Source organism: Oratosquilla oratoria, chromosome 31 (assembly GCF_046742065.1).
Source record: "Oratosquilla oratoria isolate Oo_2021 chromosome 31, ASM4674206v1, whole genome shotgun sequence".
In the NCBI taxonomy this organism is placed as follows: domain Eukaryota; kingdom Metazoa; phylum Arthropoda; class Malacostraca; order Stomatopoda; family Squillidae; genus Oratosquilla; species Oratosquilla oratoria.
The window spans coordinates 9,152,229-9,178,559 of record NC_134807.1 but is presented as its reverse complement, the minus strand read 5'-3'; the positions used below and the strand labels follow the sequence as shown (position 1 = coordinate 9,178,559).

General features: G+C 38.5%; 1 protein-coding gene across 3 annotated transcripts in view; it reads right to left on the bottom strand.

The window, feature by feature from the left end:
• Positions 1-1,120: 1,120 nt before the first annotated feature.
• The window catches only part of LOC143041430 (uncharacterized), a 74,972-nt gene continuing 49,761 nt past the window's right edge, over positions 1,121-26,331 (bottom strand). The window contains exons 1-2 of one of the 3 annotated variants that reach the window (XM_076213291.1): positions 6,924-7,284; positions 1,121-3,529 (exon numbers count right to left, since the gene is read on the bottom strand). In XM_076213291.1, the coding sequence (XP_076069406.1) occupies positions 1,987-3,117 (1,131 nt within the window). In that variant the 5' untranslated portion in view covers positions 3,118-3,529; positions 6,924-7,284 and the 3' untranslated portion in view covers positions 1,121-1,986. Of the gene's footprint in view, positions 3,530-6,659; positions 6,775-6,923; positions 7,285-26,331 lie in introns of those variants that run through there. The other 2 variants (XM_076213290.1, XM_076213292.1) reach the window with 2 other exon arrangements.

Genomic DNA, 26,331 nt, shown 5'->3' with positions numbered 1-26,331 from the left:
GCGATAAAGCGATAATGTAAAGCGATAAATTAGTCCTATAACGATAAAGCGATAAATTTCCAAGATACCTTAAAGCGATAAATCCTGCGATAAATACAAAAATACTCAATTTTTGCTACTTATCCATTTAAAAACCTCTTTTTTTACACTTAAAACACCGTATCTGTTTGCCGCGTAACAATGAGCCTGTAACCTCCCGCCGTAACGGTTTTTCATCTACTTTATCGCTGGATTTATCGCGGGAAATTTGAAAGTGATAAATATAAGCAATAAATTTTTCCGGTTAAAGCGATATTATCGCTTTACTTATCGCAATGCCCACCACTGATAAGGACAGTTGAAAATGTGTTGTGTAGAGCTTATAAGATGGTACCAATACTACAAAATCTATGTTATAAAGAGATATTAAAATGACTTGACCTACCAATGATAGCATATCACAGATGGCGAGAGGACATGGTAGAAGTAGTAAAGATCTTGAATCAAATCCATGGTATGATCCTGCAGTCACCATCAAAATTCAATTGAAGGAGGGCCCAACACTGGGCAACAGTAGGATGATTTTTAAACAAAAATGTAGAACTAGACTGTGACAGTCTTATCCAGATGAGGTTAGTTGATGAGTGGAACAGTCTTCCCAATACTGTTGTAGAGCCCAAGAGTACACTCAGTAGAAGCAACCTAATTCAGCCAAGGGACTGTTCACTGAATCCAATTTTCCACAAAAATAAGGTGTTTGTTATTGATGCCCTATATGAAAGAATTTTCCTTTATATAGAGTCTTCACCAATTACCATCCATGGCCTTAATGCTCTTCCATTATTGGTTTTGATTGATTTATGAAATTTTTGGCTTGAAGGCCAAGCACCCATTATTGGTTTTGCCACTAAATAATGGAATATGCTTGATTTAACAGAATTATGTTCACTAATTCGAGCTTTCCAGGATATTTTGCTATTGATTTTGAATTTCTGTTAATTGGGCTGCTAATTAGGGATTCATTAAATCAGGCTTCTATTGTAGTACAATTCAAAAGGAGACTATAAATTCTGGACAAATTTGGGGATTAACTTTTTTTTAAGTCTTTAAAGAAAGTTTTTGCTTGCAAGAATATCATCAGTGCACAGTGATTAGGCAGTGAACTTCTTAAAAAAATTATTTTCTTACCAAGGAAGACAAGCCCACCCCACAATAAGAATATAAATGAATGGGATACACATGTTGGTAAATATAAACACATTTGCCAGTCAATCTTTTTATTTTTTTTTTTTTAATCACTACTGATGTTAATATAAATTTGTGATAATTATACATGGAGTTCAAAATACTCAAAATGATGAGAGCTAGTCAATGATATAAGTAAGATTTGCAGATGTGAGACTGGCAAATATTTTCAAAGTGTATACTACAATACTCGCCCATCTCAATTTTCTAAAAATCACTACCATTACTTTTAATTTGTGGTATTTGCATATGAGATTCAAAATACTCAATGATGAGAGCTAGCCAATGATACAAGTAAGAATTGCAACTGGGAGACCAGATCCAACTTCACTTAAATCTTGGTAAATATAAAGATTTTCGCCTCTCGATTCTACAGACATTCTCTTAATTAGCAATACCCCACACATAAGAACTAGCCTATGATGTAGGTAAGAATTGCAACTCTGAGTTGGGCAAAAATCTTTTTAACCACATATTTACCCCTGTTCAGAATGCCACATATACTGGAAAACAGGCATTGAAGTGTAGCAAATGTCAATGCACCATTCATGCACTAAGCTATCCTACTACTACATCACTGCACTTGCAAATTCAAGTAGGAGGCATGTGTATTTGGCCTGTAAAAAAACACTGCCATGAAAACTATAACTCAGCTCCTCATAACACCTGAAAGAGTACATCTCAATGCTGGACAGGCTATGTTACATGTAAACAATGCAGACATAAGGGCAGAAATGTAGGTTTTCTATTCTATTTTTTTTTCTATGGGTCATCACAAGGGCTCTCACAAGAATGGATATTTATATGATGTTTAAGAGCAGCCTCTTCTGAGAAAGCAGAATGGCACAGGTCACATTGGAAAGGCTTTTCAACTGTGTGGGTCACCATATGCTGTGTGAGATCATTCTTTTGTGAGAAAGTGGAATCACACTGGTCACACTGGAAAGGCTTCTCTCTGGTGTGGGTCGTCATGTGACGTTTGAGACTACCCTTTTGTGAGAAAGCTGCATTGCACAGGTCACACTGGAATGGCTTTTCTCCAGTGTGGGTCATCACGTGACGTTTGAGAGCAGCCTTTAGCGAGAAAGCAGAATTGCACAGGTTACACTGGAAAGGCTTCTCTCCCGTGTGGGTCTTCATATGATATTTGAGAGCATCCTTTTGTGCGAAAGCAGAATCACACAGGTCACACGGGTAAGGCTTCTCTCCTGTGTGGACCATCACGTGACGTTTGAGATTACTCTTTTGTGAGAACGCTTCATTACAGAGGCCACACTGGAAAGGCTTCTCTCCTGTGTGGGACATCATGTGGTATTTGAGGTGACTCTTTCGTGAAAAAACGGAATCGCACAGGTCACACTTGAAAGGCTTCTCTCCTGTGTGGGTCATCACGTGCTGTTGGAAATTAGGCTTTTGTGAGAAAGCTGCATCACACAGGGCACACTGAAATGGCTTCTCTCCACTGTGGTTCATGATATGATATTTGAGGTTAATCTTTTGTGAAAAAGATGCAACACACAAGTGACACTGGAATGGCTTTTCACCAGTGTGGGTCATCACATGACGATTGAGATCACCCTTTTGTGAGAAAGTAGAGTCGCACAGTTCACACTGGAAAGTTTTCTTTCTTATGTGGGTCGTTCTGTGACGTTTGAGATCACTCTTTTGTGAGAAAGCTGCATCACACACGTCACACTGGAAAGGCTTCTCCCCAGTGTGGGTCATCATGTGATATTTGAGACCACTCTTTCGTGAGAAAGCTGCATTGCACTGGTCACATTGGAAAGGCATCTCTCCTGTGTGGTTCATCATGTGATATTTGAGACTAATCTTTCGTGTGAAAGCTACATTGCACTGGTCACATTGGAAAGGCATCACTCCTGTGTGGGTCATGTGATATTTGAGATCATCCTATCATAAGAAAGGCCTATCATGAGTATGGATCATCATATGATGTGTTAGAATACTCTTTCATGAGAAAGCAGAATCCCACATGTTACACTGGTATGGTTTCTCTCTGGTGCAAGTCATCACATGATATTAGAGACCGTTCTTTCATCAGGAGGCTGCATCACACAGGTCATACTGGAATGTTTTTTCTGCAGTGTGAGTCACCACATGACAATTGAGATCACTTTTACTTGAGAAAGCTGCATTGCATAGATTCTGTTGGAAAAGGCTTCTCTCCAGTGTGGGTCAACATGTGTTGAGCTGCATAAGTCACACCAGATCCTCTTCATTATATGACAAACATATGTAATCTACAGACAGCTCTTCCATAGTAGTGTTGATAGTTACCTTCATCCTGAGGAAAAAATGTAAATATAAGATTACCATCAAACTCCTATGTTAGATATAGGATTGATGTGTGAATTATTGATGAAAGTGCTAAACCTATTGTCTGCCTGAGTACAGAAGGGAATGACATTGAAGAGTTAGTGAGGAATTGTTTGTGTGGTTCCAGGATGTGTTTGACAAGATTAGGGGTAAGGGTGGGGTCCTTACTGTGTGTGGAGTCCTTCCGAGGCATAAAGTTGACAGCATGCCGTATTCCAGGGCTATTGCAATGATTTGTTGGTTGGCAAATCATTCCAAGCCCAATGAATGGGCATTCATTGACAATTAGATTCACTTTTACAAGAAAAACCTATCTATAGGGGACAGGGTACACTGGTCACCAACATTCCCTCTAGATTTTTGCTGTAAGTGGAGAAATTTGTTTGTGTGCAAAATTTGCCTTCTTTACAAGTTACCACATTGACTACCAAACACAGCACAATCTCAAAACTTCATGTGCAATTATAAAATTTTATACTTGCATTTCAAAGGTTACTGACAGATTCTCAAAAATCACATCTTTTTTGTATGGAATTCATTATTAAGAAATGATAAAATTGATTTAATATAAAAAATTCAACTTCATCTTTAAAATCTTGTGTGGGAATATTTAAAACGTGTGCGTGCAGATGTATACAGCTTAGGGGGAACATTGCTTGTCACCCAAAGGATTTTGGCTCCTTGCTGAATCCCTTTAACTTGAAGTAAGCATCTCCATTTTTTTTTTTTTTCTTTAATTGGGAGTGGGGGACATTGGAATATAGTTTAGACAATTGAAACAGGTGAAGGGAGGAAACACTGTTTACTATACAAACAGTAGAAGCATAATGAATAAAATTTATTTATTGAGCGTAAAGCATGCAGAGATTATATACTATAGCTATTAATGAAATCTGGATCAATATGGCTGATAGACATTTCCTTCCAGAAACTGAGATAGAATTTTTAGGAGACTGACCAAAACGATACATGGGCTCAGAAATTAATCTTACGAGGACAGGCTGGTACCTTAATTTACACTCTCCGGAAAGACACAGTGTGGGGTGATCTAACTGAGGTGTTCAAGTGAATCAAGGGTTATAACAAGGGTAATGCAGACAAGGTTATCAGATTAATTGGTTTACCAATAGAATGGACAAAAGGAATTGACTTAGTAATCATATAGTGAGCACTGAAACTATCAGTTGTTTTAAAAGGTTAGATAACTTTATGGATGTGGATGATAAGTGGTAATGGACATGGAATGGCCTAGTGCAGGCCTTATGGTCTCTTGCAGTCTCCTTTGTTCTTATGTTCTTAGAAGAATGTAGACTATTTTACAAGGATAGGGCATGCAGAAGGGGGGGGGGAGTAGAACTTATCATAAAAAAAACATAGTAAATGTATTGTCAACAATTTCATTAAGAACCTATTTGGGTGGTGATTATGGGCAGGAAGGAGAAACTTATTACAGTGAGTCCTCCTTATATGGTAATTCTTTATCCAGTAAATTCAGTCACGGTATTTGATAATCACTATCCTCGATTCTATTTACAGTAAGAAAAATTCACAGATACTGTATCCGCTAGATATTTTGAACAGGAAAGAGCAGGGAGAAGGTACGTCTGCCATATCCTATTATTACATGTTATAATGGGTTTGGTATACGGTAATTTCAATTTGCGGTAAGGTTCTCAGGAATGCATATGTACTGTATAACGAGGACTTACTGTACCGGAGTCCTATACAGATCTCCTAACCTTAGCATGAACAGAATGAGCCCGTTTCAACAAATTTGCAGATGTCCGAATACAAAAATGTTGTGATCATGGGAAATTTTAACTAAAGAAACATTGACTAGTAAAATTTATTGGGAAATCTGAAAGCATAATTTTTTTTAGATGTGATACAAAATAATTTCTTAAAACAGGTAATTACCAATCCTACATGGGGAGAGAATGGTCTTGTTTATTTTTTTTTGTGGGCGTGGCCTGTCTTCCAGATAGAAACATAAACAACTCCAAAGACAAGGTTGGACTCATCTCATTAGCTTAACCACTTGTTCAAAGATAGGGTTGGATGGACAAATGCAAAGCTTGGACTTCAAACATTCTGTTGACTAGTGTATCCATATACCTCCTCTAACTCTTGGTAAATCTAAAGAGGTTGTTACCCTTTGTTTTTTTATTCTCAAACCATGTTACTATTAATTCTATTAATTTGCAGTATTTATATGTGGGGTTTAATTCAAATACTCATAACAAGAGCTAACCAATGACATTAGTAAGACTTGAGTATTACTCCAGAAGTGCACATGTAGGTGATATCAATAAAAAAAATCATATATTTTGTAAATCAAAATACATCAACATATCAGTTTTTCTTGGCAGAAATCAATAACTGAAAACCTTGCTAAGAGATATACTAGTGAAAACTTGGATGTCGGCAAGCTTCAAGATGTCATGTTTGTTTTTGTTTGTTCGGGTGCACTAGACTCTTATGGGGTCCAGTCTCGTCATACTCCATAGGATGTTAGGTTAAGTTAGGTTGGACTAGACCGATTTATTTGACTTCTGTTTGTTCATTTTCAACAACAAAAACAAACATGGGGTCTTGAAGCTTGCTGACATTTGAATTGTTGCTAGTGTATAATTTTTAACAGCCTTTTATGTTATTGATTTCCAAGAAAAATGTATTTAATGTTGATGTATTATAACTTGCAAGATCAATATTTAATTTTCTATTGATATATCACTGAGATGTACACATCTGGAGACTTTCTAAGATTTGCACCTGTGAGACTAGCAAACATTTTGATAAATGACATCTCAGAATGCCAAATACACTATACAGTGAAACTGACATGATTTTTTTTATATCAGTATAAAATAATTTCACATGCAATTCAAGCCAATATCAATACAAATTTAATGACCAACAAATGTAAAGAATATAGGCCGAGTCACAGGTAAGAATATAATAATAATAACATAAACATGATAGGAATAACAGACCAATAATGGGGTTATTTCCACAGAGGTCCCTTACTGTAGCAAATGCCATAAACGAACACACTAAGGTTGTACTAAGCTACCTTACTACTACACAACTGGACTCACAAATTGAAGTTGGAGGCACATGAAAAACAATAACAGAGTTCATCAAATATCTGAACGTGTTTAGCTCATGTTTTGACGGGTTGTGACGTCAAACGTAAACAAAAAGGCAAAGGGGAGGGGTAGTTTATCTGTTTTCTATTTTATCTTGTTTCTAGGTTAGATTTCTACTTCATATATATACTTTTATTTCATTGTATATCTACTTTCAATTTCTACTCTATCTTTCTATCTAATATTTCTACTTCATATTATGATATTTCTTACCTCTTGCTTCAGCTTCCAGTACGTTACGCCTGTCAGTGGTTACGCCTGTCTGTACGTTACGCCTGTCGGTGGTCCCAGCATGTTTATCCATCTGGGTCTATCATGCAAGGCTCCTTCCTCAACTCAGTCTCTCGATGTTTGGCAAGTCATCTGTACTGAGGGTTTCTTCAATATTTTCTTTCCATCTTTTTCTCTGTCTTCCTAGTGGCCTTCTTCCGTCCGGCATCCACTCCCAGCATCCCCTTGCAATTCTTTCTTCTCACATTCTTTCTGGATGTCCCCTCCATCTTAACTAGACAACATCTATTTTGCATAGCATGGAACATACGCCAATGCTTTTCCTTACATCTTCGTTCTTTAGTTTATCTCTCCTCGTCTTCCCAATTATGGATCTCGATCAGAGGTCTCATTTCTTTTATATTTCTGATTTCCATTTCTATATCTAATTTCTTTTTATTTTCTATTTTCCATTTCGAAATCCAATTTATATTTATTTTCTATTTCCATTTTATACATCCATTTTCTATTTCTATTCCTACTTTCTTGTCCAGAAATCCCTGGACAGTGCAAGGAGGGGGTGGTAGAGGACCGTGAGAAGGGGAAAGCTGCAGCTGGGAACAAAGTCCAGGAAATTTGGAACGCCGGCTGGGACCACGCTCGTTCCCTTCAATCCCAGCCAGGCGTTGGGGGGTGGGGGGGCGCCCCCCCCTCCAACGCCCCGAGTATGGTACACGTTCATAATCAGTCAGTATTTGAATGTGATGGGGTGTGTCGTTTTCGTCAAACATTTGATTAATTTGTGAAGGCAGCCGCGTATGTTTTTCTGTTTGTATCTGCTTGTAGAATTTGAAGGTGTCAACTTTTCATTTGGCGTCATAGTGTTGGGGTTAAAATATCGGCGTGTTTCAAGTATCGGTTATCGGTTCGCCTCCCCCCCCCTCCCCATAACATTCCTGGATCCGCGCCTGATCCCAGCGTGTATTTTCGATTTCGAAGGACCAGAGAAATGTTTCTCATGTAAATAACAACCCTAGGCTAATAAACAGAACATACTACACTGATCTTATTATGATTCAAAATATTTCCACAATCAGTGGCATGCAGCTGAGATTCGTAAGTTTTATCTTCAATATTATGAACATTTACAGTAATTCACTTTTCAACTAACTGAGCAAGATATACGTATGTATTTGGATGTCCTTCTTGGGAAGCCCTGCGCGCTTTTAGACCTAGATAACACAATAAAATACCTCTGATTATCCCTTTGGCCTCTTCTTTAAGTAGGGGAGGTGTGTCGAGATGGACGGAGGGTCCCACGTCCATATACATAGTGCAACTGCTATTTATCCATGATATTGTTCGGGGATGGATTCATTGTCACCGTCGTTAGTTTGGAGGGAATCAGAGCGTGCGCGCACATACACACATATAATTTACAATGAATATATATATATATATATTATATATATGTACATATACATACACAAACACACACACACACACATATATATATATATATATATATATATATATATACACATATAAATTACGAAGGAATGTTCAATCAAACCTACAATGGGAAGTTAAACGACGTGTTTACTTTTAAGTATTTACTTACACACATATATGTATATATATATACATATATATATATACATATATATACACACACACACACACACACACATATATAACGTGAAAACCACAGTTGGAGCAAAAAAGACTGGAGACAGGGAATCTATATATTTCGATTGCAAACTACAATCCTCTTCAGTAGTATCTACTGAAAAGGATTGCATTATATACACGTGTGTGTACAGAATGGGTAATATATGCTTATATGCAGTACTTTTAAGTGCGGTTGCGAGGTCGAATTGTGGGACGGAGCCTGGTCGCAGCTTGTTCAGTTCGCCATCTCGGCCCAACAACTTTTCGGTTTTCCGTCGACGCTTTCGGCCACGGTTGTCTTCCAGAAATGGTCTCCAGAGTACAGCAAGATGATCTGCAAGTCCCACCATCGCATCAGGATCGCCCTTTTCGCAGCCTTCGGAGCAACGTTCGGACTCTTCATCGTTGGACAAGGCCACTTCTGGATGGAGACCTCTCCCGGAATCGTGATTTTGTTGGCTCAGCTCCTGGTTCTCTCCAGCGGATTCCTCGGCTTCTGCATCGCGAGGAACCCCGGCCGAGGTCCCTGGAGATACGATCCAGAGAGAGCAGAAAAAGAGCTCGAGCCCGTGGGCGGGTTCTGCCCTGTGTGTCGCTACCAGCAGGGTCCCCGCGACCGGCACTGCGAAGAGTGCCGAGTCTGTATTCAGGAGAAAGACCACCACTGTTACCTACTGGGCATTTGCGTCGGGGGCCGCAATTACTCCCAGTTCTTCGGCATGCTCTGGTTCGCCACACTCTTGTACGGCGCCAGCTGCATCGCCACCGTGGTCAACCTCGCCATGACGGGGGGCGAGGGAGGAGTGTGGTCCCAGGCGGTTCTCCTCGTCGTGTCGGCCGTACCTGGAAGCCTCCTGGGTAGCCTGACGTGGAGCCACACGGTCCACTTCTTCAGTAGGTAAGAGTGGTGGTCTTTCTCCTGAATACAGACACGGCACACTTCGCAGTGCAGGTCTCGGGGACCATGCTGGTAGCGACACGCAGGGCAGAACCCTCCCACGGGCTCGAGCTCTTTTTCTGCTCTCTCTGGATCGTATCTCCAGGGACCTCGGCCGGGGTTCCTCGCGATGCAGAAGCCGAGGAATCCGCTGGAGAGAACCAGGAGCTGAGCCAACAGAATCACGATTCCGGGGAGGTCTCCATCCAGAAGTGGCCTTGTCCAACGATGGAGAGTCCGAACGTTGCTCCGAAGCCTGCGAAAAGGGCGATCCTGATGCGATGGTGGGACTTGCAGATCATCTTGATGTACTCTGGAGACCATTTCTGGAAGACAACCGTGGCCGAAAGCGTCGACGGAAAACCGAAAAGTTGTTGGGCAGAGATGGCGAACTGAACAAGGTGCGACCAGGCTTCGTCCCACACTACGGCTTCTCAAAATGTGCACCTATACCCATGTACGTTTACCTCGCAACCGCACAAGTACTGCATATAAGCATGTATTACCCATTCTGTACACACACGTGTATATAATGCAATCCTTTTCAGTAGATACTACTGAAGATGATTGTAGTTTGCAATCGAAATATATAGATTCCCTGTCTCCAGTCTTTTTTGCTCCAACTGTGGTTTTCACGTTATATATGTGTATATATATATATATATATTTATATATATAAATATATTATATATTATATATATATACATATGTGTGTAAGTAAACACGTCTTTTAACTTCCCATTGTAGGTTTGATTGAACATTCCTTCGTAATTTATATGTGTATATATATATATACATACATACATATATATATATATATATATATATATATATGTGTGTGTGTGTGTGTATGTATGTATGTGTATATACATATATTATATATATATTATAATATACAATATATATATATATATAATATATATATATAATATATATATATATTCATTGTATATGTGTGTGTATGTGCGCGCACGCTCTGATTCCCTCCAAACTAACGACGGTGACAATGAACCCATCCCCGAACAATATCATGGATAAATAGCAGTTGCACTATGTATATGGACGTGGGACCCTCCGTCCATCTCAACACACCTCCCCTACTTAAAAAGAGGCCAAAGGGATAATCAGAAGTATTTTATTGTGTTATATAGGTCTAAAAGCGCTCAGGGCTAGCCAGGAAGGACATCCAAATACATATGTATATCTTGCCCAGTTAGTTGGTAAGTGAATTACTGTAAATGTTCATTTTATTAGATAGATAGATAGATAGACTTTATCTGGCAATAAATCAATGTACATGAAGTGCAAATAATGACAAGAACACATAGTTCGAATTAATAAATGTAAATTGCCTAGGATAACACAAAAAGCATGAACGCTTATTTCCATTGTGGTCCTCATCAGGTTATTATTCTACATTAAGTCACACGGACAAACATACATAGGGGGTTGAGGAGACCAGAGACACTCATAATTACAAAGGATTACAAAGGCGGAGCATGCCGACAGGAGACCTTTTGATCCATATCTAGGTCGGATGCGATAAAAAAAATCATATTAATAATAAAATAATAAATAAAAACTATGATAATGTAAATAACAAATAAAATAAATAAATACAAAGGTATAGTTAAATGATAAACAAACAGGTAAATAGTAAATAATAATAAATTGACATATAACTAATAATAAATGAAAATCAGACAGACAAATGATAACAAAACAAAAACAAATAATATAAGATAAATTATAATAATTACAGCATCTTAGGTATTTATCTAAATGATTCTTAAAGCTTCGAACTGAACTACATTGCACTACCTGTGCAGGAAGTTTATTCCATTCATTAACTACACGGCAAAGTTGTTTCTACCTACTTCCAAATTGAATCTATTTCCGGACAGTTTGAGACCATTGTTTCTTGTCTGATTCTCATTCAATGTAAAAATTGTCACTTTTGATGTTGCCAATTCCCTTCAGAATTTTAAAGACCTGTATCAAGTCACCTCTGAGTCTACGCTTTTTTTTAGGGGAAACAGATTCATATGTTTTAGTCGATTTTCGTATGATTTATTTTTGATATTTGGAATCAGTTTTGTGGCTCGCCGTTGTACTTTTTCCAGTCTGTCAATGTCTTTAATGAGATTCGGTGACCATACGGAAACAGCATATTCCAAATGTGGACGAACTAACGGTTTATATAGCTTGTTAATGAGTGATGGACTTTTGAAATCAAAAGATCGCGCAATCAGTCCTAGAATCTTATTTGCTTTCTCAGAGGCTGAAATACACTGCTTGGATGACTTGAGGTCGTTACTGATAATTACGCCGAGATCTTTTTCACTATCCACTTTTGTTAACGAATTTCCAAATAACTTGTAATCGTACTCTTATTTTTACCTATGTGCATTACCTTGCATTTACGTGTGCTAAATTTCTTTAGCCACTTTTCAGACCATTGGTGTAATTTATCTAAATCTTCTGGAATATCTAATTTGCCATTCCGCACAGTTTTGTATCATCAGCAAATTTGAAGACAGTATATTTTAGTCCGTGGTCTATATCATTTATATATACGATGAAAAGAAGTAGCCCAAGAATGGAACCTTGAGGAACTCCACTCGTAACATTTTTCCATCTAGAAGTTTTTCTATTTAAAAAAACTCTGATTTTGATCATTCAACCAATTACTAGTCCAACCTAATAGGCTACCACTTATCCCATGTTAAGCTAATTTAGTAAGTAGTCTTTCGTGTGGGATGGTATCAAAAGCTTTTGCAAAGTCTAGATATACTAAATCTATATTGTTTCTTTTGTCATAATTCGAGATAACTGTTGTAGAATTCGAGTAAGTTAGTCACGCAAGAACGTTTCCGTCTGAAACCATGCTGGCTATCATTTATCAAACGGTTACTTTCTAAATGATGTTCGATAGCATCTCTGATAATAGTTTCCATTATTTTTCCTACGATTGAAGTCAAACTTATAGGCCTATAGTTATTTGGTTTCTTTTTGTCACCTTTTTTGAATTTGGGTGTTACGTTAGCTAGCTTCCATTCTCTTGGGACATCTCCGGATATGATGGATTTCTTGAAAATAATTTCTAATGGAACAACAATCTCATTTTTCATTTCCTTTAAGATTCTTGGATGCCAACCGTCAGGCCCTGGTGTTTTATTAACTTTGAGTTTGTCTATACACCTTTTAATTTTTTCTTTTGTTATATTTACCGTAGTAAGTTTACCCCAGACTTTTCACAGGTTTCAGTTTGGAATTCACCTTGAGGTGTTTCGTTTACGAATACCGAGCTAAAATAATTGTTTAAGATATTACACATTCCTTCATTTGAATATTGAAGTTGACCGTCAGCAGATAATAGTGGACCAATGTGATTCCTAACAACCTTTTTATCTCTAATGTAACTATAGAATTCTTTGGGATTCTCTTTGGATTTATCAGCGATGTTCATTTCGTATTGTCGTTTTCTTTTTCTTATTGTCTTTTTTAAATCTCTCTGTATTGATACATAACTTTCATAGTCATTAGATGCACCCGAGCACTTATATTTCTTATAAGCCTGTCTCTTTTTAGCAATACTTTTTTCAGTTTCTTTGTCGAGCCTGATTTGGGGAACGTCTGTCCTTAAAAGGAATGTAAGTTTGAATCATCTTAGTGAGCGTATTTTCAAATATTTCCCACATCTGTAATACCAGTCAGTACACATATGACACATAAACATTGTTATATTTTTGCTAATATTACTGAAATGTTTGTACACATAGGAACATTGAGTCCAAATATTTGAGCACCATCCAAAAGGAACATTGCATTAAGCAAAGGAACAACAAAATAATGTTAAACTGTAACAACTGTAGTCTCAGTTGTATGCCCCTGATTGTGGAAAAAAAATTGAATCATAATAAGATCAGTGTATTATGTTCTGTTTATTAGCCTAGGGTTGTTATTTACATGAGAAACATTTCTCTGGTCCTTCGAAATCGAAAATACACGCTGGGATCAGGCGCGGATCCAAGAATGTTATTTGGGGGGGGGGGGGCGAACCGATAACCGATACTTGAAACACGCCGATATTTTAACCCCAAGACTAATCTATGACGCCAAATGAAAAGTTGACACCTTCAAATTCTTCAAACAGATACAAATAGAAAAACCTAAGCGGCTGCCTTCACGAATGAATCAAATGTTTGACGAAAACAACATACCCCATCACATTCAAATACTGACTGATTATGAACGTGTACCATACTCGGGGCGTTGCCCCCCCCCCCCCCCCCCCCCCCAACGCCTGGCTGGGATTGAAGGGAACGAGCGTGGTCCCAGCCGGCGTTCCAAATTTCCTGGACTTTATTCCCAGCTGCAGCTATCCCTTTCTCACGGTCCTCAACCACCCCCTCCTTCCACTGTCCAGGGATTTCTGGACAAGAAAGCAGGAATAGAAATAGAAAATGGATGTATAAAATGGAAATAGAAAATAAATATAAATTGGATTTCGAAATGGAAAATAGAAAATAAAAAGAAATTAGATATAGAAATGCAAAACGGAAATATAAAAGAAATGAGACCTCTGATCGAGATCCATAATTGGGAAGACGAGGAGAGATAAACTAAAGAACGAAGATGTAAGGAAAAGCATTGGCGTATGTTCCATGCTATGCAAAATAGATGTTGTCTAGTTAAGATGGAGGGGACATCCAGAAAGAATGTGAGAAGAAAGAATTGCAAGGGGATGCTGGGAGTTAGTGCTGGGCAAATACCGCTAATCTCAGTACCGGAATTACCGGTAAACAACAATGCCGTTACCGGAATTACCGGTAAAAGACTCGTGAGGTAGTAGTCGTCTTTAAACAAATTTCATCCTACTATGGTGTGTAGTCACAACCCCATTGCATATTGAAATAAAGTAAAAATTTCGATAGCCAGTTCTATTTTGTTTACGATATTGTGTTTATGGAGATATCTGGCAACTCCTCCCACCAATCGGAAGCAAGCTACGATTCTAAACAGTAAACACATGATATTGAATTTTATAGATATCAGTACGTTATCAAAGTTAGAGGTAGAAGCATGCCGCCTATCCACAGTATCCAGCCTCCCAGTTTAACTGTCTCTCCTGAAAAATCAATGTTTTTGTCCTTTAATAAGCTATATGTCTGGTTCTATTTTACATATTATTTTGATTGTTATGTCATTGTAAAGGGAAAAAGCTGTAAACCGAAGGACTTCCGTTCATGTCCATCCTACAGTTTGCATAACTTCTTGTGGTGGACGGCGTAGGTCGACTTCTGTCTCCTGAGAACCTCCCCTTCAGGGAGAAACAGATATTGTGAAGTGCGCGTCGATGCCTCACTGTGTAAAAGCTCAGCAGGAAGATAAAAGTTTAGTTGACCTTTCTGGGCGTCCACACAATAACACACTTGGCCCATCTCTCATCAGTCGTTCACGTAAACTTACTTTCCCCCATTTCCACTTCTTCTCTTTTACCGCCTCCACAATATCCTTCACTCTAGTCTGCTCTCACCCGGCTTGCTCTCTTTCGGTCTCTCAGCGTTATTCCCATCACTGATCTCTCCATTCTCCTCTCTACATTATTTAGCTTTATCCCCATCACCTTCGCCAGTTCTCAAGTCTCTCATCCGTATAAAGAATCCTCTTTTTTTCTTTGAGATAATGATTGAGTGGTGAAAACACCCATGCTGACAAAATCAAGGACTCGTATACACATACAAAAAATATATTTTCTTTTTAGTTCAATAATTACTGTGAAATAATGATGTCCTTTTTTATAGAAGGGGGATAAAAGTCCAGTACGTGAAAGAAGGCCCTAGTGAATACACATACACACACACGTATGTGCGTGGGTGTCGAGGACACCAAATATTCTATTGGTTTGTCAGGATCTTCTTGCCGTTTGGAGCACTTTATGCTGAGTCTATGGTGGAACTGGAGGACCTGATTCTGATTGGCCAGTAAGCGAAATGCCTTCGCAGTTTCTTCAAATGTGAACATCATTTTCATTTAGCAGCGATATGTCAAACTTTCTTGACTTCAACAGTGTTCCTCTTTTTACCAAGTCTTTCTACTTCTCAGGAATTTTTTTATTTTACAATTTTTGTCTTTTTCCAGTCGAGACATCACTTAGCAGCGACATGTTTCAAGACTTCAAAATTTTTTCTCTTTTTACCAAGTCTTTCCATTTACTTTTCAGGAGATTTTTTGTTTTACAATTTTTCTCCTTTTTCCGGGGAGACATCATCTTATGTTGATTTATATACTGGAACTGGAGGATTTGGAGGGACTTCACTCCATGGTGACGACCACAACTTGCTCTAGATCGTTGCCTCCTTCCTTTTCTCTTTCCTTCTTGTCCTCTGTCTTCCTCCGTACGATGAGGAGACTATGAAAGTCGGGAATTGGCTCCGAGAGGACCTTCCTGTGGAAACGACTCACACAGGGCTCACGGTCATTCCTGAAGAAGTGGATCGTGTGGCTCCACGTCAGGCTACCCAGGAGGCTTCCAGGTACGGCCGACACGACGAGGAGAACCACCTGGGACCACACTCCTCCCTCGCCCCCCGTCATGGCGAGGTTGACCACGGTGGCGATGCAGCTGGCGCCGTACAAGAGGGTGGCGAACCAGAGCATGCCGAAGAACTGGGAGTAATTGCGGCCCCCGACGCAAATGCCCAGTAGGTAACAGTGGTGGTCTTTCTCCTGAATACAGACTCGGCACTCTTCGCAGTGCCGGTCGCGGGGACCCTGCTGGTAGCGGCAGACAGGGCAGAACCCTCCCACGGGCTCGAGCTCTTTTTCTGCTCTCTCTGGATCGTATCTCCAGGAACCTCGGCCGGGGTTTTTGGCGATTCAGAAGGCGAGGAACCCTTTGGAGAGAACCAGGAGCTGGGCCAACAGGATGACGATGCCGGGCGAGGTCTCCATCCAGAATTGTCCTTGTCCCGCGATGAAGAGTCCGAACGTTGCTCCGAAGGCTGCGAAGAGGGCGATCCTGATGCGATGGTGGGACTTGCAGATCATCTTGCTGTACTCTGGAGACCATTTCTGGAAGACAACCGTGGCCGAAAGCGTCGACGGAAAACCGAAAAGTTGTTGGGCAGAGATGGCGAACTGAACAAGGTGCGACCAGGCTTCGTTCCACACTACGACTTCTCAAAATGTGCACCTATACCCATGTACGTTTACGTCGCAACCGCACAAGTACTGCATATAAGCATGTATTACCCATTCTGTACACACACGTGTATATAATGCAATCCTTTTCAGTAGATACTACTGAAGATGATTGTAGTTTGCAATCGAAATATATAGATTCCCTGTCTCCAGTCTTTTTTGCTCCAACTGCGGTTTTCACGTTATATATGTGTATATATATATATATATATATATATTATATATATATATACATATGTGTGTAAGTAAACACGTCTTTTAACTTCCCATTGTAGGTTTGATTGAACATTCCTTCGTAATTTATATGTGTATATATATATATACATATGTACATATATATATATATATATATATATATATATATATATATGTGTGTGTGTGTGTATGTATGTATGTATGTGTATATACATATATTATATATATATTATAATATACAATATATATATATATATATATATATATATATATATATATATATATATATTCATTGTATATGTGTGTGTATGTGCGCGCACGCTCTGATTCCCTCCAAACTAACGACGGTGACAATGAACCCATCCCCGAACAATATCATGGATAAATAGCAGTTGCACTATGTATATGGACGTGGGACCCTCCGTCCATCTCGACACACCTCCCCTACTTAAAAAGAGGCCAAAGGGATAATCAGAGGTATTTTATTGTGTTATCTAGGTCTAAAAGCGCTCAGGGCTAGCCAGGAAGGACATCCAAATACATATGTATATCTTGCCCAGTTAGTTGGTAAGTGAATTACTGTAAATGTTCATAATATTAGATAGATAGATAGATAGATAGACTTTATTTGGCAATAAATCAATGTACATGAAGTGCAAATAATGACAAGAACACATGGTTCGAATTAATAAATGTAAATTGCCTAGGATAACACAAAAAACATGAACGCTTATTTCCATTGTGGTCCTCATCAGGTTATTATTCTACATTAAGTCACACGGACAAACATACATACGGGGTTGAGGAGACCAGAGACACTCATAATTACAAAGGATTACAAAGGCGGAGCATGCCGACAGGAGACCTTCTGGTCCATATCTAGGTCTGATGCGAAAAAAAATCATAATAATAATAAAATAATAAATAAAAAACTATGATAATGTAAATAACAAATAAAATAAATAAATGCATAGGTATAGTTAAATGATAAACAAACAGGTAAATAGTAAATAATAATAAATTGACATATAACTAATAATAAATGAAAATCAGACAGACAAATGATAACAAAACAAAAACAAATAATATAAGATAAATTATAATCATTACAGCATCTTAGGTATTTATCTAAATGATTCTTAAAGTTTCGAACTGAACTACATTGCACTACCTGTGCAGGAAGTTTATTCCATTCATTAACTACACGGCAAAGTTGTTTCTACCTACTTCCAAATTGAATCTATTTCCGGACAGTTTGAGACCATTGTTTCTTGTCTGATTCTCATTCAATGTAAAAATTGTCACTTTTGATGTTGCCAATTCCCTTCAGAATTTTAAAGACCTGTATCAAGTCACCTCTGAGTCTACGCTTTTTTTAGGGGAAACAGATTCATATGTTTTAGTCGATTTTCGTATGATTTATTTTTGATATTTGGAATCAGTTTTGTGGCTCGCCGTTGTACTTTTTCCAGTCTGTCAATGTCTTTAATGAGATTCGGTGACCATACGGAAACAGCATATTCCAAATGTGGACGAACTAACGGTTTATATAGCTTGTTAATGAGTGATGGACTTTTGAAATCAAAAGATCGCGCAATCAGTCCTAGAATCTTATTTGCTTTCTCAGAGGCCGAAATGCATTGCTTAGATGATTTGAGATCGTTACTGATAATTACGCCGAGACTTTTCTCATTATCCACTTTTGTTAACGAATTTCCAAATAACTTGTAATCGTACTCCTATATTTACCTATGTGCATTACCTTGCATTTACTTGTGTTAAATTTCATTAGCCACTTTTCAAACCATTACTGTAATTTATCTAAATCTTCTTGAATATCTAATTGGTTTGAGTGATCATTTGCCATTCCGCAAAGTCTTGTATCATTAGCAAATTTGGAGACAGTATATTTAGTCCGTAGTCTATATCATTTATATATACTATGAATAGAAGTGGCCCAAGAACGGAACCCTGTGGTTCTCAACTTGCAACACTTTTCCTTCCATAAGTTTTTCCATTTAAAACAACTCTCTGTTTTCGACCATTCAACCAATTACTAGTCCAACTTTAATAGGGTACCATTTATTCCGTGTGAAGCTAATTTAGTAAGTAGTCAATCGTGGGGGATGGTATCAAAAGCTTTTACAAAGTCTAGATATAAATCTATATTGTTTCTTTTGTCTGTCATATTTCGAGATAACTGTTGTAGAATTCGAGTAAGTTAGTCACGCAAGAACGTTTCCGTCTGAAACCATGCTGGCTATCATTTATCAAACGGTTACTTTCTAAATGATGTTCGATAGCATCTCTGATAATAGTTTCCATTATTTTTCCTACGATTGAAGTCAAACTTATAGGCCTATAGTTATTTGGTTTCTTTTTGTCACCTTTTTTGAATATGGGTGTAACGTTAGCTAGCTTCCATTCTCTTGGGACATCTCCGGATATGATGGATTTCTTGAAAATAATTTCTAATGGAACAACAATCTCATTTTTCATTTCCTTTAAGATTCTTGGATGCCAACCGTCAGGCCCTGGTGTTTTATTAACTTTGAGTTTGTCTATACACCTTTTAATTTTTTCTTTTGTTATATTTACCGTAGTAAGTTTACCCCAGACTTTTCACAGGTTTCAGTTTGGAATTCACCTTGAGGTGTTTCGTTTACGAATACCGAGCTAAAATAATTGTTTAAGATATTACACATTCCTTCATTTGAATATTCAAGTTGACCGTCAGCAGATAATAGTGGACCAATGTGATTCCTAACAACCTTTTTATCTCTAATGTAACTATAGAATTCTTTGGGATTCTCTTTGGATTTATCAGCCATGTTCATTTCGTATTGTCGTTTTCTTTTTCTTATTGTCTTTTTTAAATCTCTCTGTATTGATACATAACTTTCATAGTCATTAGATGCACCCGAGCACTTATATTTCTTATAAGCCTGTCTCTTTTTAGCAATACTTTTTTCAGTTTCTTTGTCGAGCCTGATTTGGGGGACGTCTGTCCTTAAAAGGAATGTAAGTTTGAATCATCTTAGTGAGCGTATTTTTAAATATTTCCCACATCTGTAATACCAGTCAGTACACATATGACACATAAACATTGTTATATTTTTGCTAATATTACTGAAATGTTTGTACACATAGGAACATTGAGTCCAAATATTTGAGCACCATCCAAAAGGAACATTGCATTAAGCAAAGGAACAACAAAATAATGTTAAACTGTAACAACTGTAGTCTCAGTTGTATGCCCCTGATTGTGGAAAAAAAATTGAATCATAATAAAATCAGTGTAGTATGTTATGTTTACTAGCCTAGGGTTGTTATTTACATGAGAAACATTTCTCTGGTCCTTCGAAATCGAAAATACACGCTGGGATCAGGCGCGGATCCAGGAATGTTATGGGGGGTGGGGGGAACCGATTACCGATACTTGAGACACGACGATATTTTAACCCCAAGACTTTGACGCCAAATGAAAAGCTGACACCTTCAAATTCTACAAGCAGATACAAACAGAAAAACCTAAGCGGCTGCCTTCACAAATGAATCGAATGTTTGACGAAAACGACATACCCCATCACATTCAAATACTGACTGATTATGAACGTGTACCATACTCGGGGAGTTGCCCCCCCCCCCCCCCCCCCCCCCCAACGCCTGGCTGGGATTGAAGGGAACGAGCGTGGTCCCAGCCGGCGTTCCAAATTTCCTGGACTTTGTTCCCAGCTGCAGTCATCCCCTTCTCACAGTCCTCAACCACCCCCTCCTTCCACTGTCCAGGGATTTCTGGACAAGAAAGTAGGAATACAAATAGAAAATGGATGTATAAAATGGAAATAGAAAATAAATATAAATTGGATTTCGAAATGGAAAATAGAAAATAAAAAGAAATTAGATATAGAAATGGAAAACGGAAATATAAAAGAAATGAGACCTCTGATTGAGATCCATAATTGGGAAGACGAGGAGAGATAAACTAAAGAACGAAGATGTAAGGAAAAGCATTGGCGTATGTTCCATGCTATGCAAAATAGATGTTGTCCTGTTAAGATGGAGGGAACATCCAGAAAGAATGTGAGAAGAAAGAATTGCAAGGGGATGCTGGGAGTTAGTGCTGGGCAAATACCGCTAATCTCAGTACCGGAATTACCGGTAAACAACAATGCCGTTACCGGAATTACCGGTAAAAGACTCGTGAGGTAGTAGTCGCCTTTATGACTTAAATCTTTAAACAAATTTCATCCTACTATGGTGTGTAGTCACAACCCCATTGCATATTCTGTATATTGAAATAAAGTAAAAATTTCGATAGCCAGTTCTATTTTGTTTACGATATTGTGTTTATGGAGATATCTGGCAACTCTTCCCACCAATCGGAAGCAAGCTACGATTCTAAACAGTAAACACATGATATTGAATTTTATAGATATCAGTACGTTATCAAAGTTAGAGGTAGAAGCATGCCGCCTATCCACAGTATCCAGCCTCCCAGTTTAACTGTCTCTCCTGAAAAATCAATGTTTTTGTCCTTTAATAAGCTATATGTCTGGTTCTATTTTACATATTATTTTGATTGTTATGTCATTGTAAAGGGAAAAAGCTGTAAACCGAAGGACTTCCGTTCATGTCCATCCTACAGTTTGCATAACTTCTTGTGGTGGACGGCGTAGGTCGACTTCTGTCTCCTGAGAACCTCCCCATCAGGGAGAAACAGATATTGTGAAGTGAACGTCGATGCCTCACTGTATAAAAGCTCAGCAGGAAGATAAAAGTTTAGTTGACCTTTCTGGGCGTCCACACAATAACACACTTGGCCCATCTCTCATCAGTCGTTCACGTAAACTTACTTTCCCCATTTCCACTTGTTCTCTTTTACCGCCTCCACAATATCTTTCACTCTAGTCTGCTCTCACCCAGCTTGCTCTCTTTCGGTCTCTCAGCGTTATTCCCATCACTGATCTCTCCATTCTCCTCTCTACATTATTTAGCTTTATCCCCATCACCTTCGCCAGTTCTCAAGTCTCTCATCCGTATAAAGAATCCTCTTTTTTTTCTTTGAGATAATGATTGAGGGGTGAAAACACCCATGCTGACAAAATCATGGACTCATATACACATACAAAAAATATATTTTCTTTTTAGTTCAATAATTACTGTGAAATATTTATGTCCTTTTTTTATAGAAGGGGGATAAAAGTCCAGTACGTGAAAGAAGGCCCTAGTGAATACACATACACACACACGTATGTGCGTGGGTGTCGAGGACACCAAATATTCTATTGGTTTGTCAGGATCTTCTTGCCGTTTGGAGCACTTTATGCTGAGTCTATGGTGGAACTGGAGGACCTGATTCTGATTGGCCAGTAAGCGAAATGCCTTCGCAGTTTCTTCAAATGTGAACATCATTTTCATTTAGCAGCGATATGTCAAACTTTCTTGACTTCAACAGTGTTCCTCTTTTTAACAAGTCTTTCTACTTCTCAGATTTTTTTATTTTACAATTTTTGTCTTTTTCCAGTCGAGACATCACTTAGCAGCGACATGTTTCAAGACTTCAAAATTTTTTCTCTTTTTACCAAGTCTTTCCATTTACTTTTCAGGAGATTTTTTGTTTTACAATTTTTCTCCTTTTCCCGGGCGAAACATCATCTTATATTGATTTATATACTGGAACTGGAGGATTTGGAGGGACTTCACTCCATGGTGACGACCACAACTTGCTCTAGATCGTTGCCTCCTTCCTTTTCTCTTTCCTTCTTGTCCTCTGTCTTCCTCCGTACGATGAGGAGACTATGAAAGTCGGGAATTGGCTCCGAGAGGACCTTCCTGTGGAAACGACTCACACAGGGCTCACGGTCATTCCTGAAGAAGTGGATCGTGTGGCTCCACGTCAGGCTACCCAGGAGGCTTCCAGGTACGGCCGACACGACGAGGAGAACCACCTGGGACCACACTCCTCCCTCGCCCCCCGTCATGGCGAGGTTGACCACGGTGGCGATGCAGCTGGCGCCGTACAAGAGTGTGGCGAACCAGAGCATGCCGAAGAACTGGGGGTAATTGCGGCCCCCGACGCAAATGCCCAGTAGGTAACAGTGGTGGTCTTTCTCCTGAATACAGACTCGGCACTCTTCGCAGTGCCGGTCGAAGAGTGCCGGTCACGGGGACCCTGCTGGTAGCGGCAGACAGGGCAGAACCCTCCCACGGGCTCGAGCTCTTTTTCTGCTCTCTCTGGATCGTATCTCCAGGGACCTCGGCCGGGGTTCCTCGCGATGCAGAAGCCGAGGAATCCGCTGGAGAGAACCAGGAGCTGAGCCAACAGAATCACGATTCCGGGGGAGGTCTCCATCCAGAAGTGGCCTTGTCCAACGATGAAGAGTCCGAACGTTGCTCCGAAGGCTGCGAAAAGGGCGATCCTGATGCGATGGTGGGACTTGCAGATCATCTTGATGTACTCTGGAGACAATTTCTGGAAGACAACCGTGGCCGAAAGCATCGACGGAAAACCGAAAGGTTGTTGGGCCGAGATGGCGAACTGAATAAGGCGCGACTAGGCCCCGTCCCACACCCATATACTTTTATCTCTCAACCGCACTTAAAAGTACTGCATTGAAGTATACATTACCCATTCTGTACATACACACACGTGTGTGTGTGTGTGTATATATATATATATATATATATATAATTTGTTTAGCTAAACGAAGACAGCATTTAAGGCTGATGTAGTGTATGAATTTCGATGTATTATAGTAGGCTAGGTCTATAGGCCTTACCTCTCCACGGCGTCTATGCTTCGATCCGTCATTGCAATGTGGCGGCCCGGCCTAGTTTTTTGTTGATGGTAGAAAACTGTATGTATGTATGTATATATATATATATATATATATATATATATATACATATATATATATACACATATATATATACATACATGTATATTTATCTTGAGGCTATCAACCAATAAGGGTGTCGTGAGAATCTACTGTGGTGGTGCGAGTTAGACCATAATCGCTAACGTCTCTTTCCGAATTCTCATGCGATAATTTTTCGAAGTTCAAGTTGGGATGAGTTTGCATGTTTCGTCCACATATTTTGACAATAAATAAATAAACAGATAAAAATGAAATAAATAAATGATAATAAAATAAACAAATAATAGAATAAATAATCAATAATAATAATAAAATAATCATTATAGCATCTTAGATAAATACCTAAGTAAGATGCTGTAATGATTATAATTTATCTTATATTATTTGTTTTTGTTTTGTTATCATTTGTCTGTCTGATTTTCATTTATTATTAGTTATATGTCAATTTATTATTATTTACTATTTACCTGTTTGTTTATTATTTAACTATACCTATGCATTTATTTATGTGTTTTATTTGTTATTTACATTATTATAGTTTTTAATTATTATTTTATTATTAATATTTTTTTTCGCATCCGACCTAGATATGGATCAAAAGGTCTCCTGTCGGCATGCTCCGTCTTTGTAATCCTTTGTAAATAGATAAAATAAAATAAACGCCCTTCCAGACAGCAAGGACTAAATTTGATCAACTAAATTGTTTTATGCGCCCTAACCGAAAATTTTCCGTACCTGAAAGACCACATTCGAATAGCGAAGCAATTATTTCCATGAGAATTTTGATGTTGATAAGTTTCACTGACAATGCTTGCTGCATTTATTAATTTCATCATAAATGGTAAGCAACACTACAGCTATTCCATTTGTATGCACTATGATGTACACATAAGTAGTTATAGCATTACTATTTGTCTATGACAAAATATTTAAAGTAACAAATGTTGATGAAAACTTGCCAGACGCCAACAAAAACTAATAACACAATCATGAAAAACATGTCAACTTTCTATGGAGTTCGCTTATGCGTAGGCTCCAAATAATATTCACACACCACACTTTCAAAAATAGGCTAACTTTAAAAAATGAAAATACAAACTTCATTTACCTGTAAGGTTGAAACGGACAATTCAAAATAGCCACAGTATTGGGTGGCCACGCTACCTGGTTGATGGTACCAGGAAGCAAAATCGACTCGGATTTTAATTTGAAACAGTTTAGCGCATTTTTCGGCTCACAGAAATATCCAGTATATATTGTTAAAAACCGCCGACCTCAGTCCATACAGTAGTGGTTCATAACCATGGGGTACAAAACCTTAATCCTGGGGGTACGAGACATGATGTATATTTACCATGAGAAAGTATAATGTGCATTCATTGTATCCTACTAATTGACATTTCTAATCTGAAAAAACCTTTGTTCGGTAATTGGATATATCTAATCATTTCTCAGCAAGATTTATATCACTAATCCTTTTCATGTTTGCGTTCTATTTATATTGAATGGGGGTACGAGATTTTTTTTTCGAGATAATCAGTTAAGGACCACCGCTATACAGGCTCAAGTTCCAATAACAGTAGTTCATTAATTTCACTGATAACACCGTGCTTCATTCATTGAATCGTACTTTTCCGATTTCCATACTCAAATTGGTCACAATCCCTAATTCGTTGCTCTCGCTCACAGACACACTAAGATTTTTAACAAATGGCCACTTCATTTAAAATTCGTTTTTCTTCGTCGCTTTGTCACTGATTTACTCCGACCTACTAAATCGCAGTCTGTGTCTGACTGAACTTCTACAATACCGGTCGTTCAAGATTGTTCTCTGCCAATCAGCATATCTTGTGACTCAGAAGCCACGCCCCTAAGCCAACCTCCCCCGACCTCCTCAACAAGTACTTCAAATAAATACTTAAAAGAAGCAAAGTCATAGGTACTCAGAATGGACCCAAATTACTATATGACATAACAATACAGTGGCGGATCCAGGATAAGCATTTCGGGGGTTAACCTAAATTTTGTAAATAGAGATAACGCTTTTGGGGAGGGGGGCTAGTAGTGATTCCTTTATGTACTTAATTATTGCATATATTTATTGTATGCGTAACTCCCCAACATAAAAACTGGTTATCGGTTCGCCTCCCCCCCCCTCCCCATAACATTCCTGGATCCGCGCCTGATCCCAGCGTGCATTTTCGATTTCGAAGGACCAGAGAAATGTTTCTCAAAGAGTGGAGCAAACTCATGTAAATAACAACCCTAGGCTAATAAACAGAACATACTACACTGATTTTATTATGATTCAAAAATTTTCCACAGTCAGTGGCATGCAACTGAGATTAATAAGTTTTATCTTCAATATTATGAACATTTACATTAGTTCACTTACCAACTAACTGAGCAAGATATACGTATGTATTTGGGTGTCCTTCCTGGGAAGCCCTGCGCGCTTTTAGACCTAGTTAACACAATAGAATACCTCTGATTATCCCTTTGGCCTCTTCTTTAGGGGAGG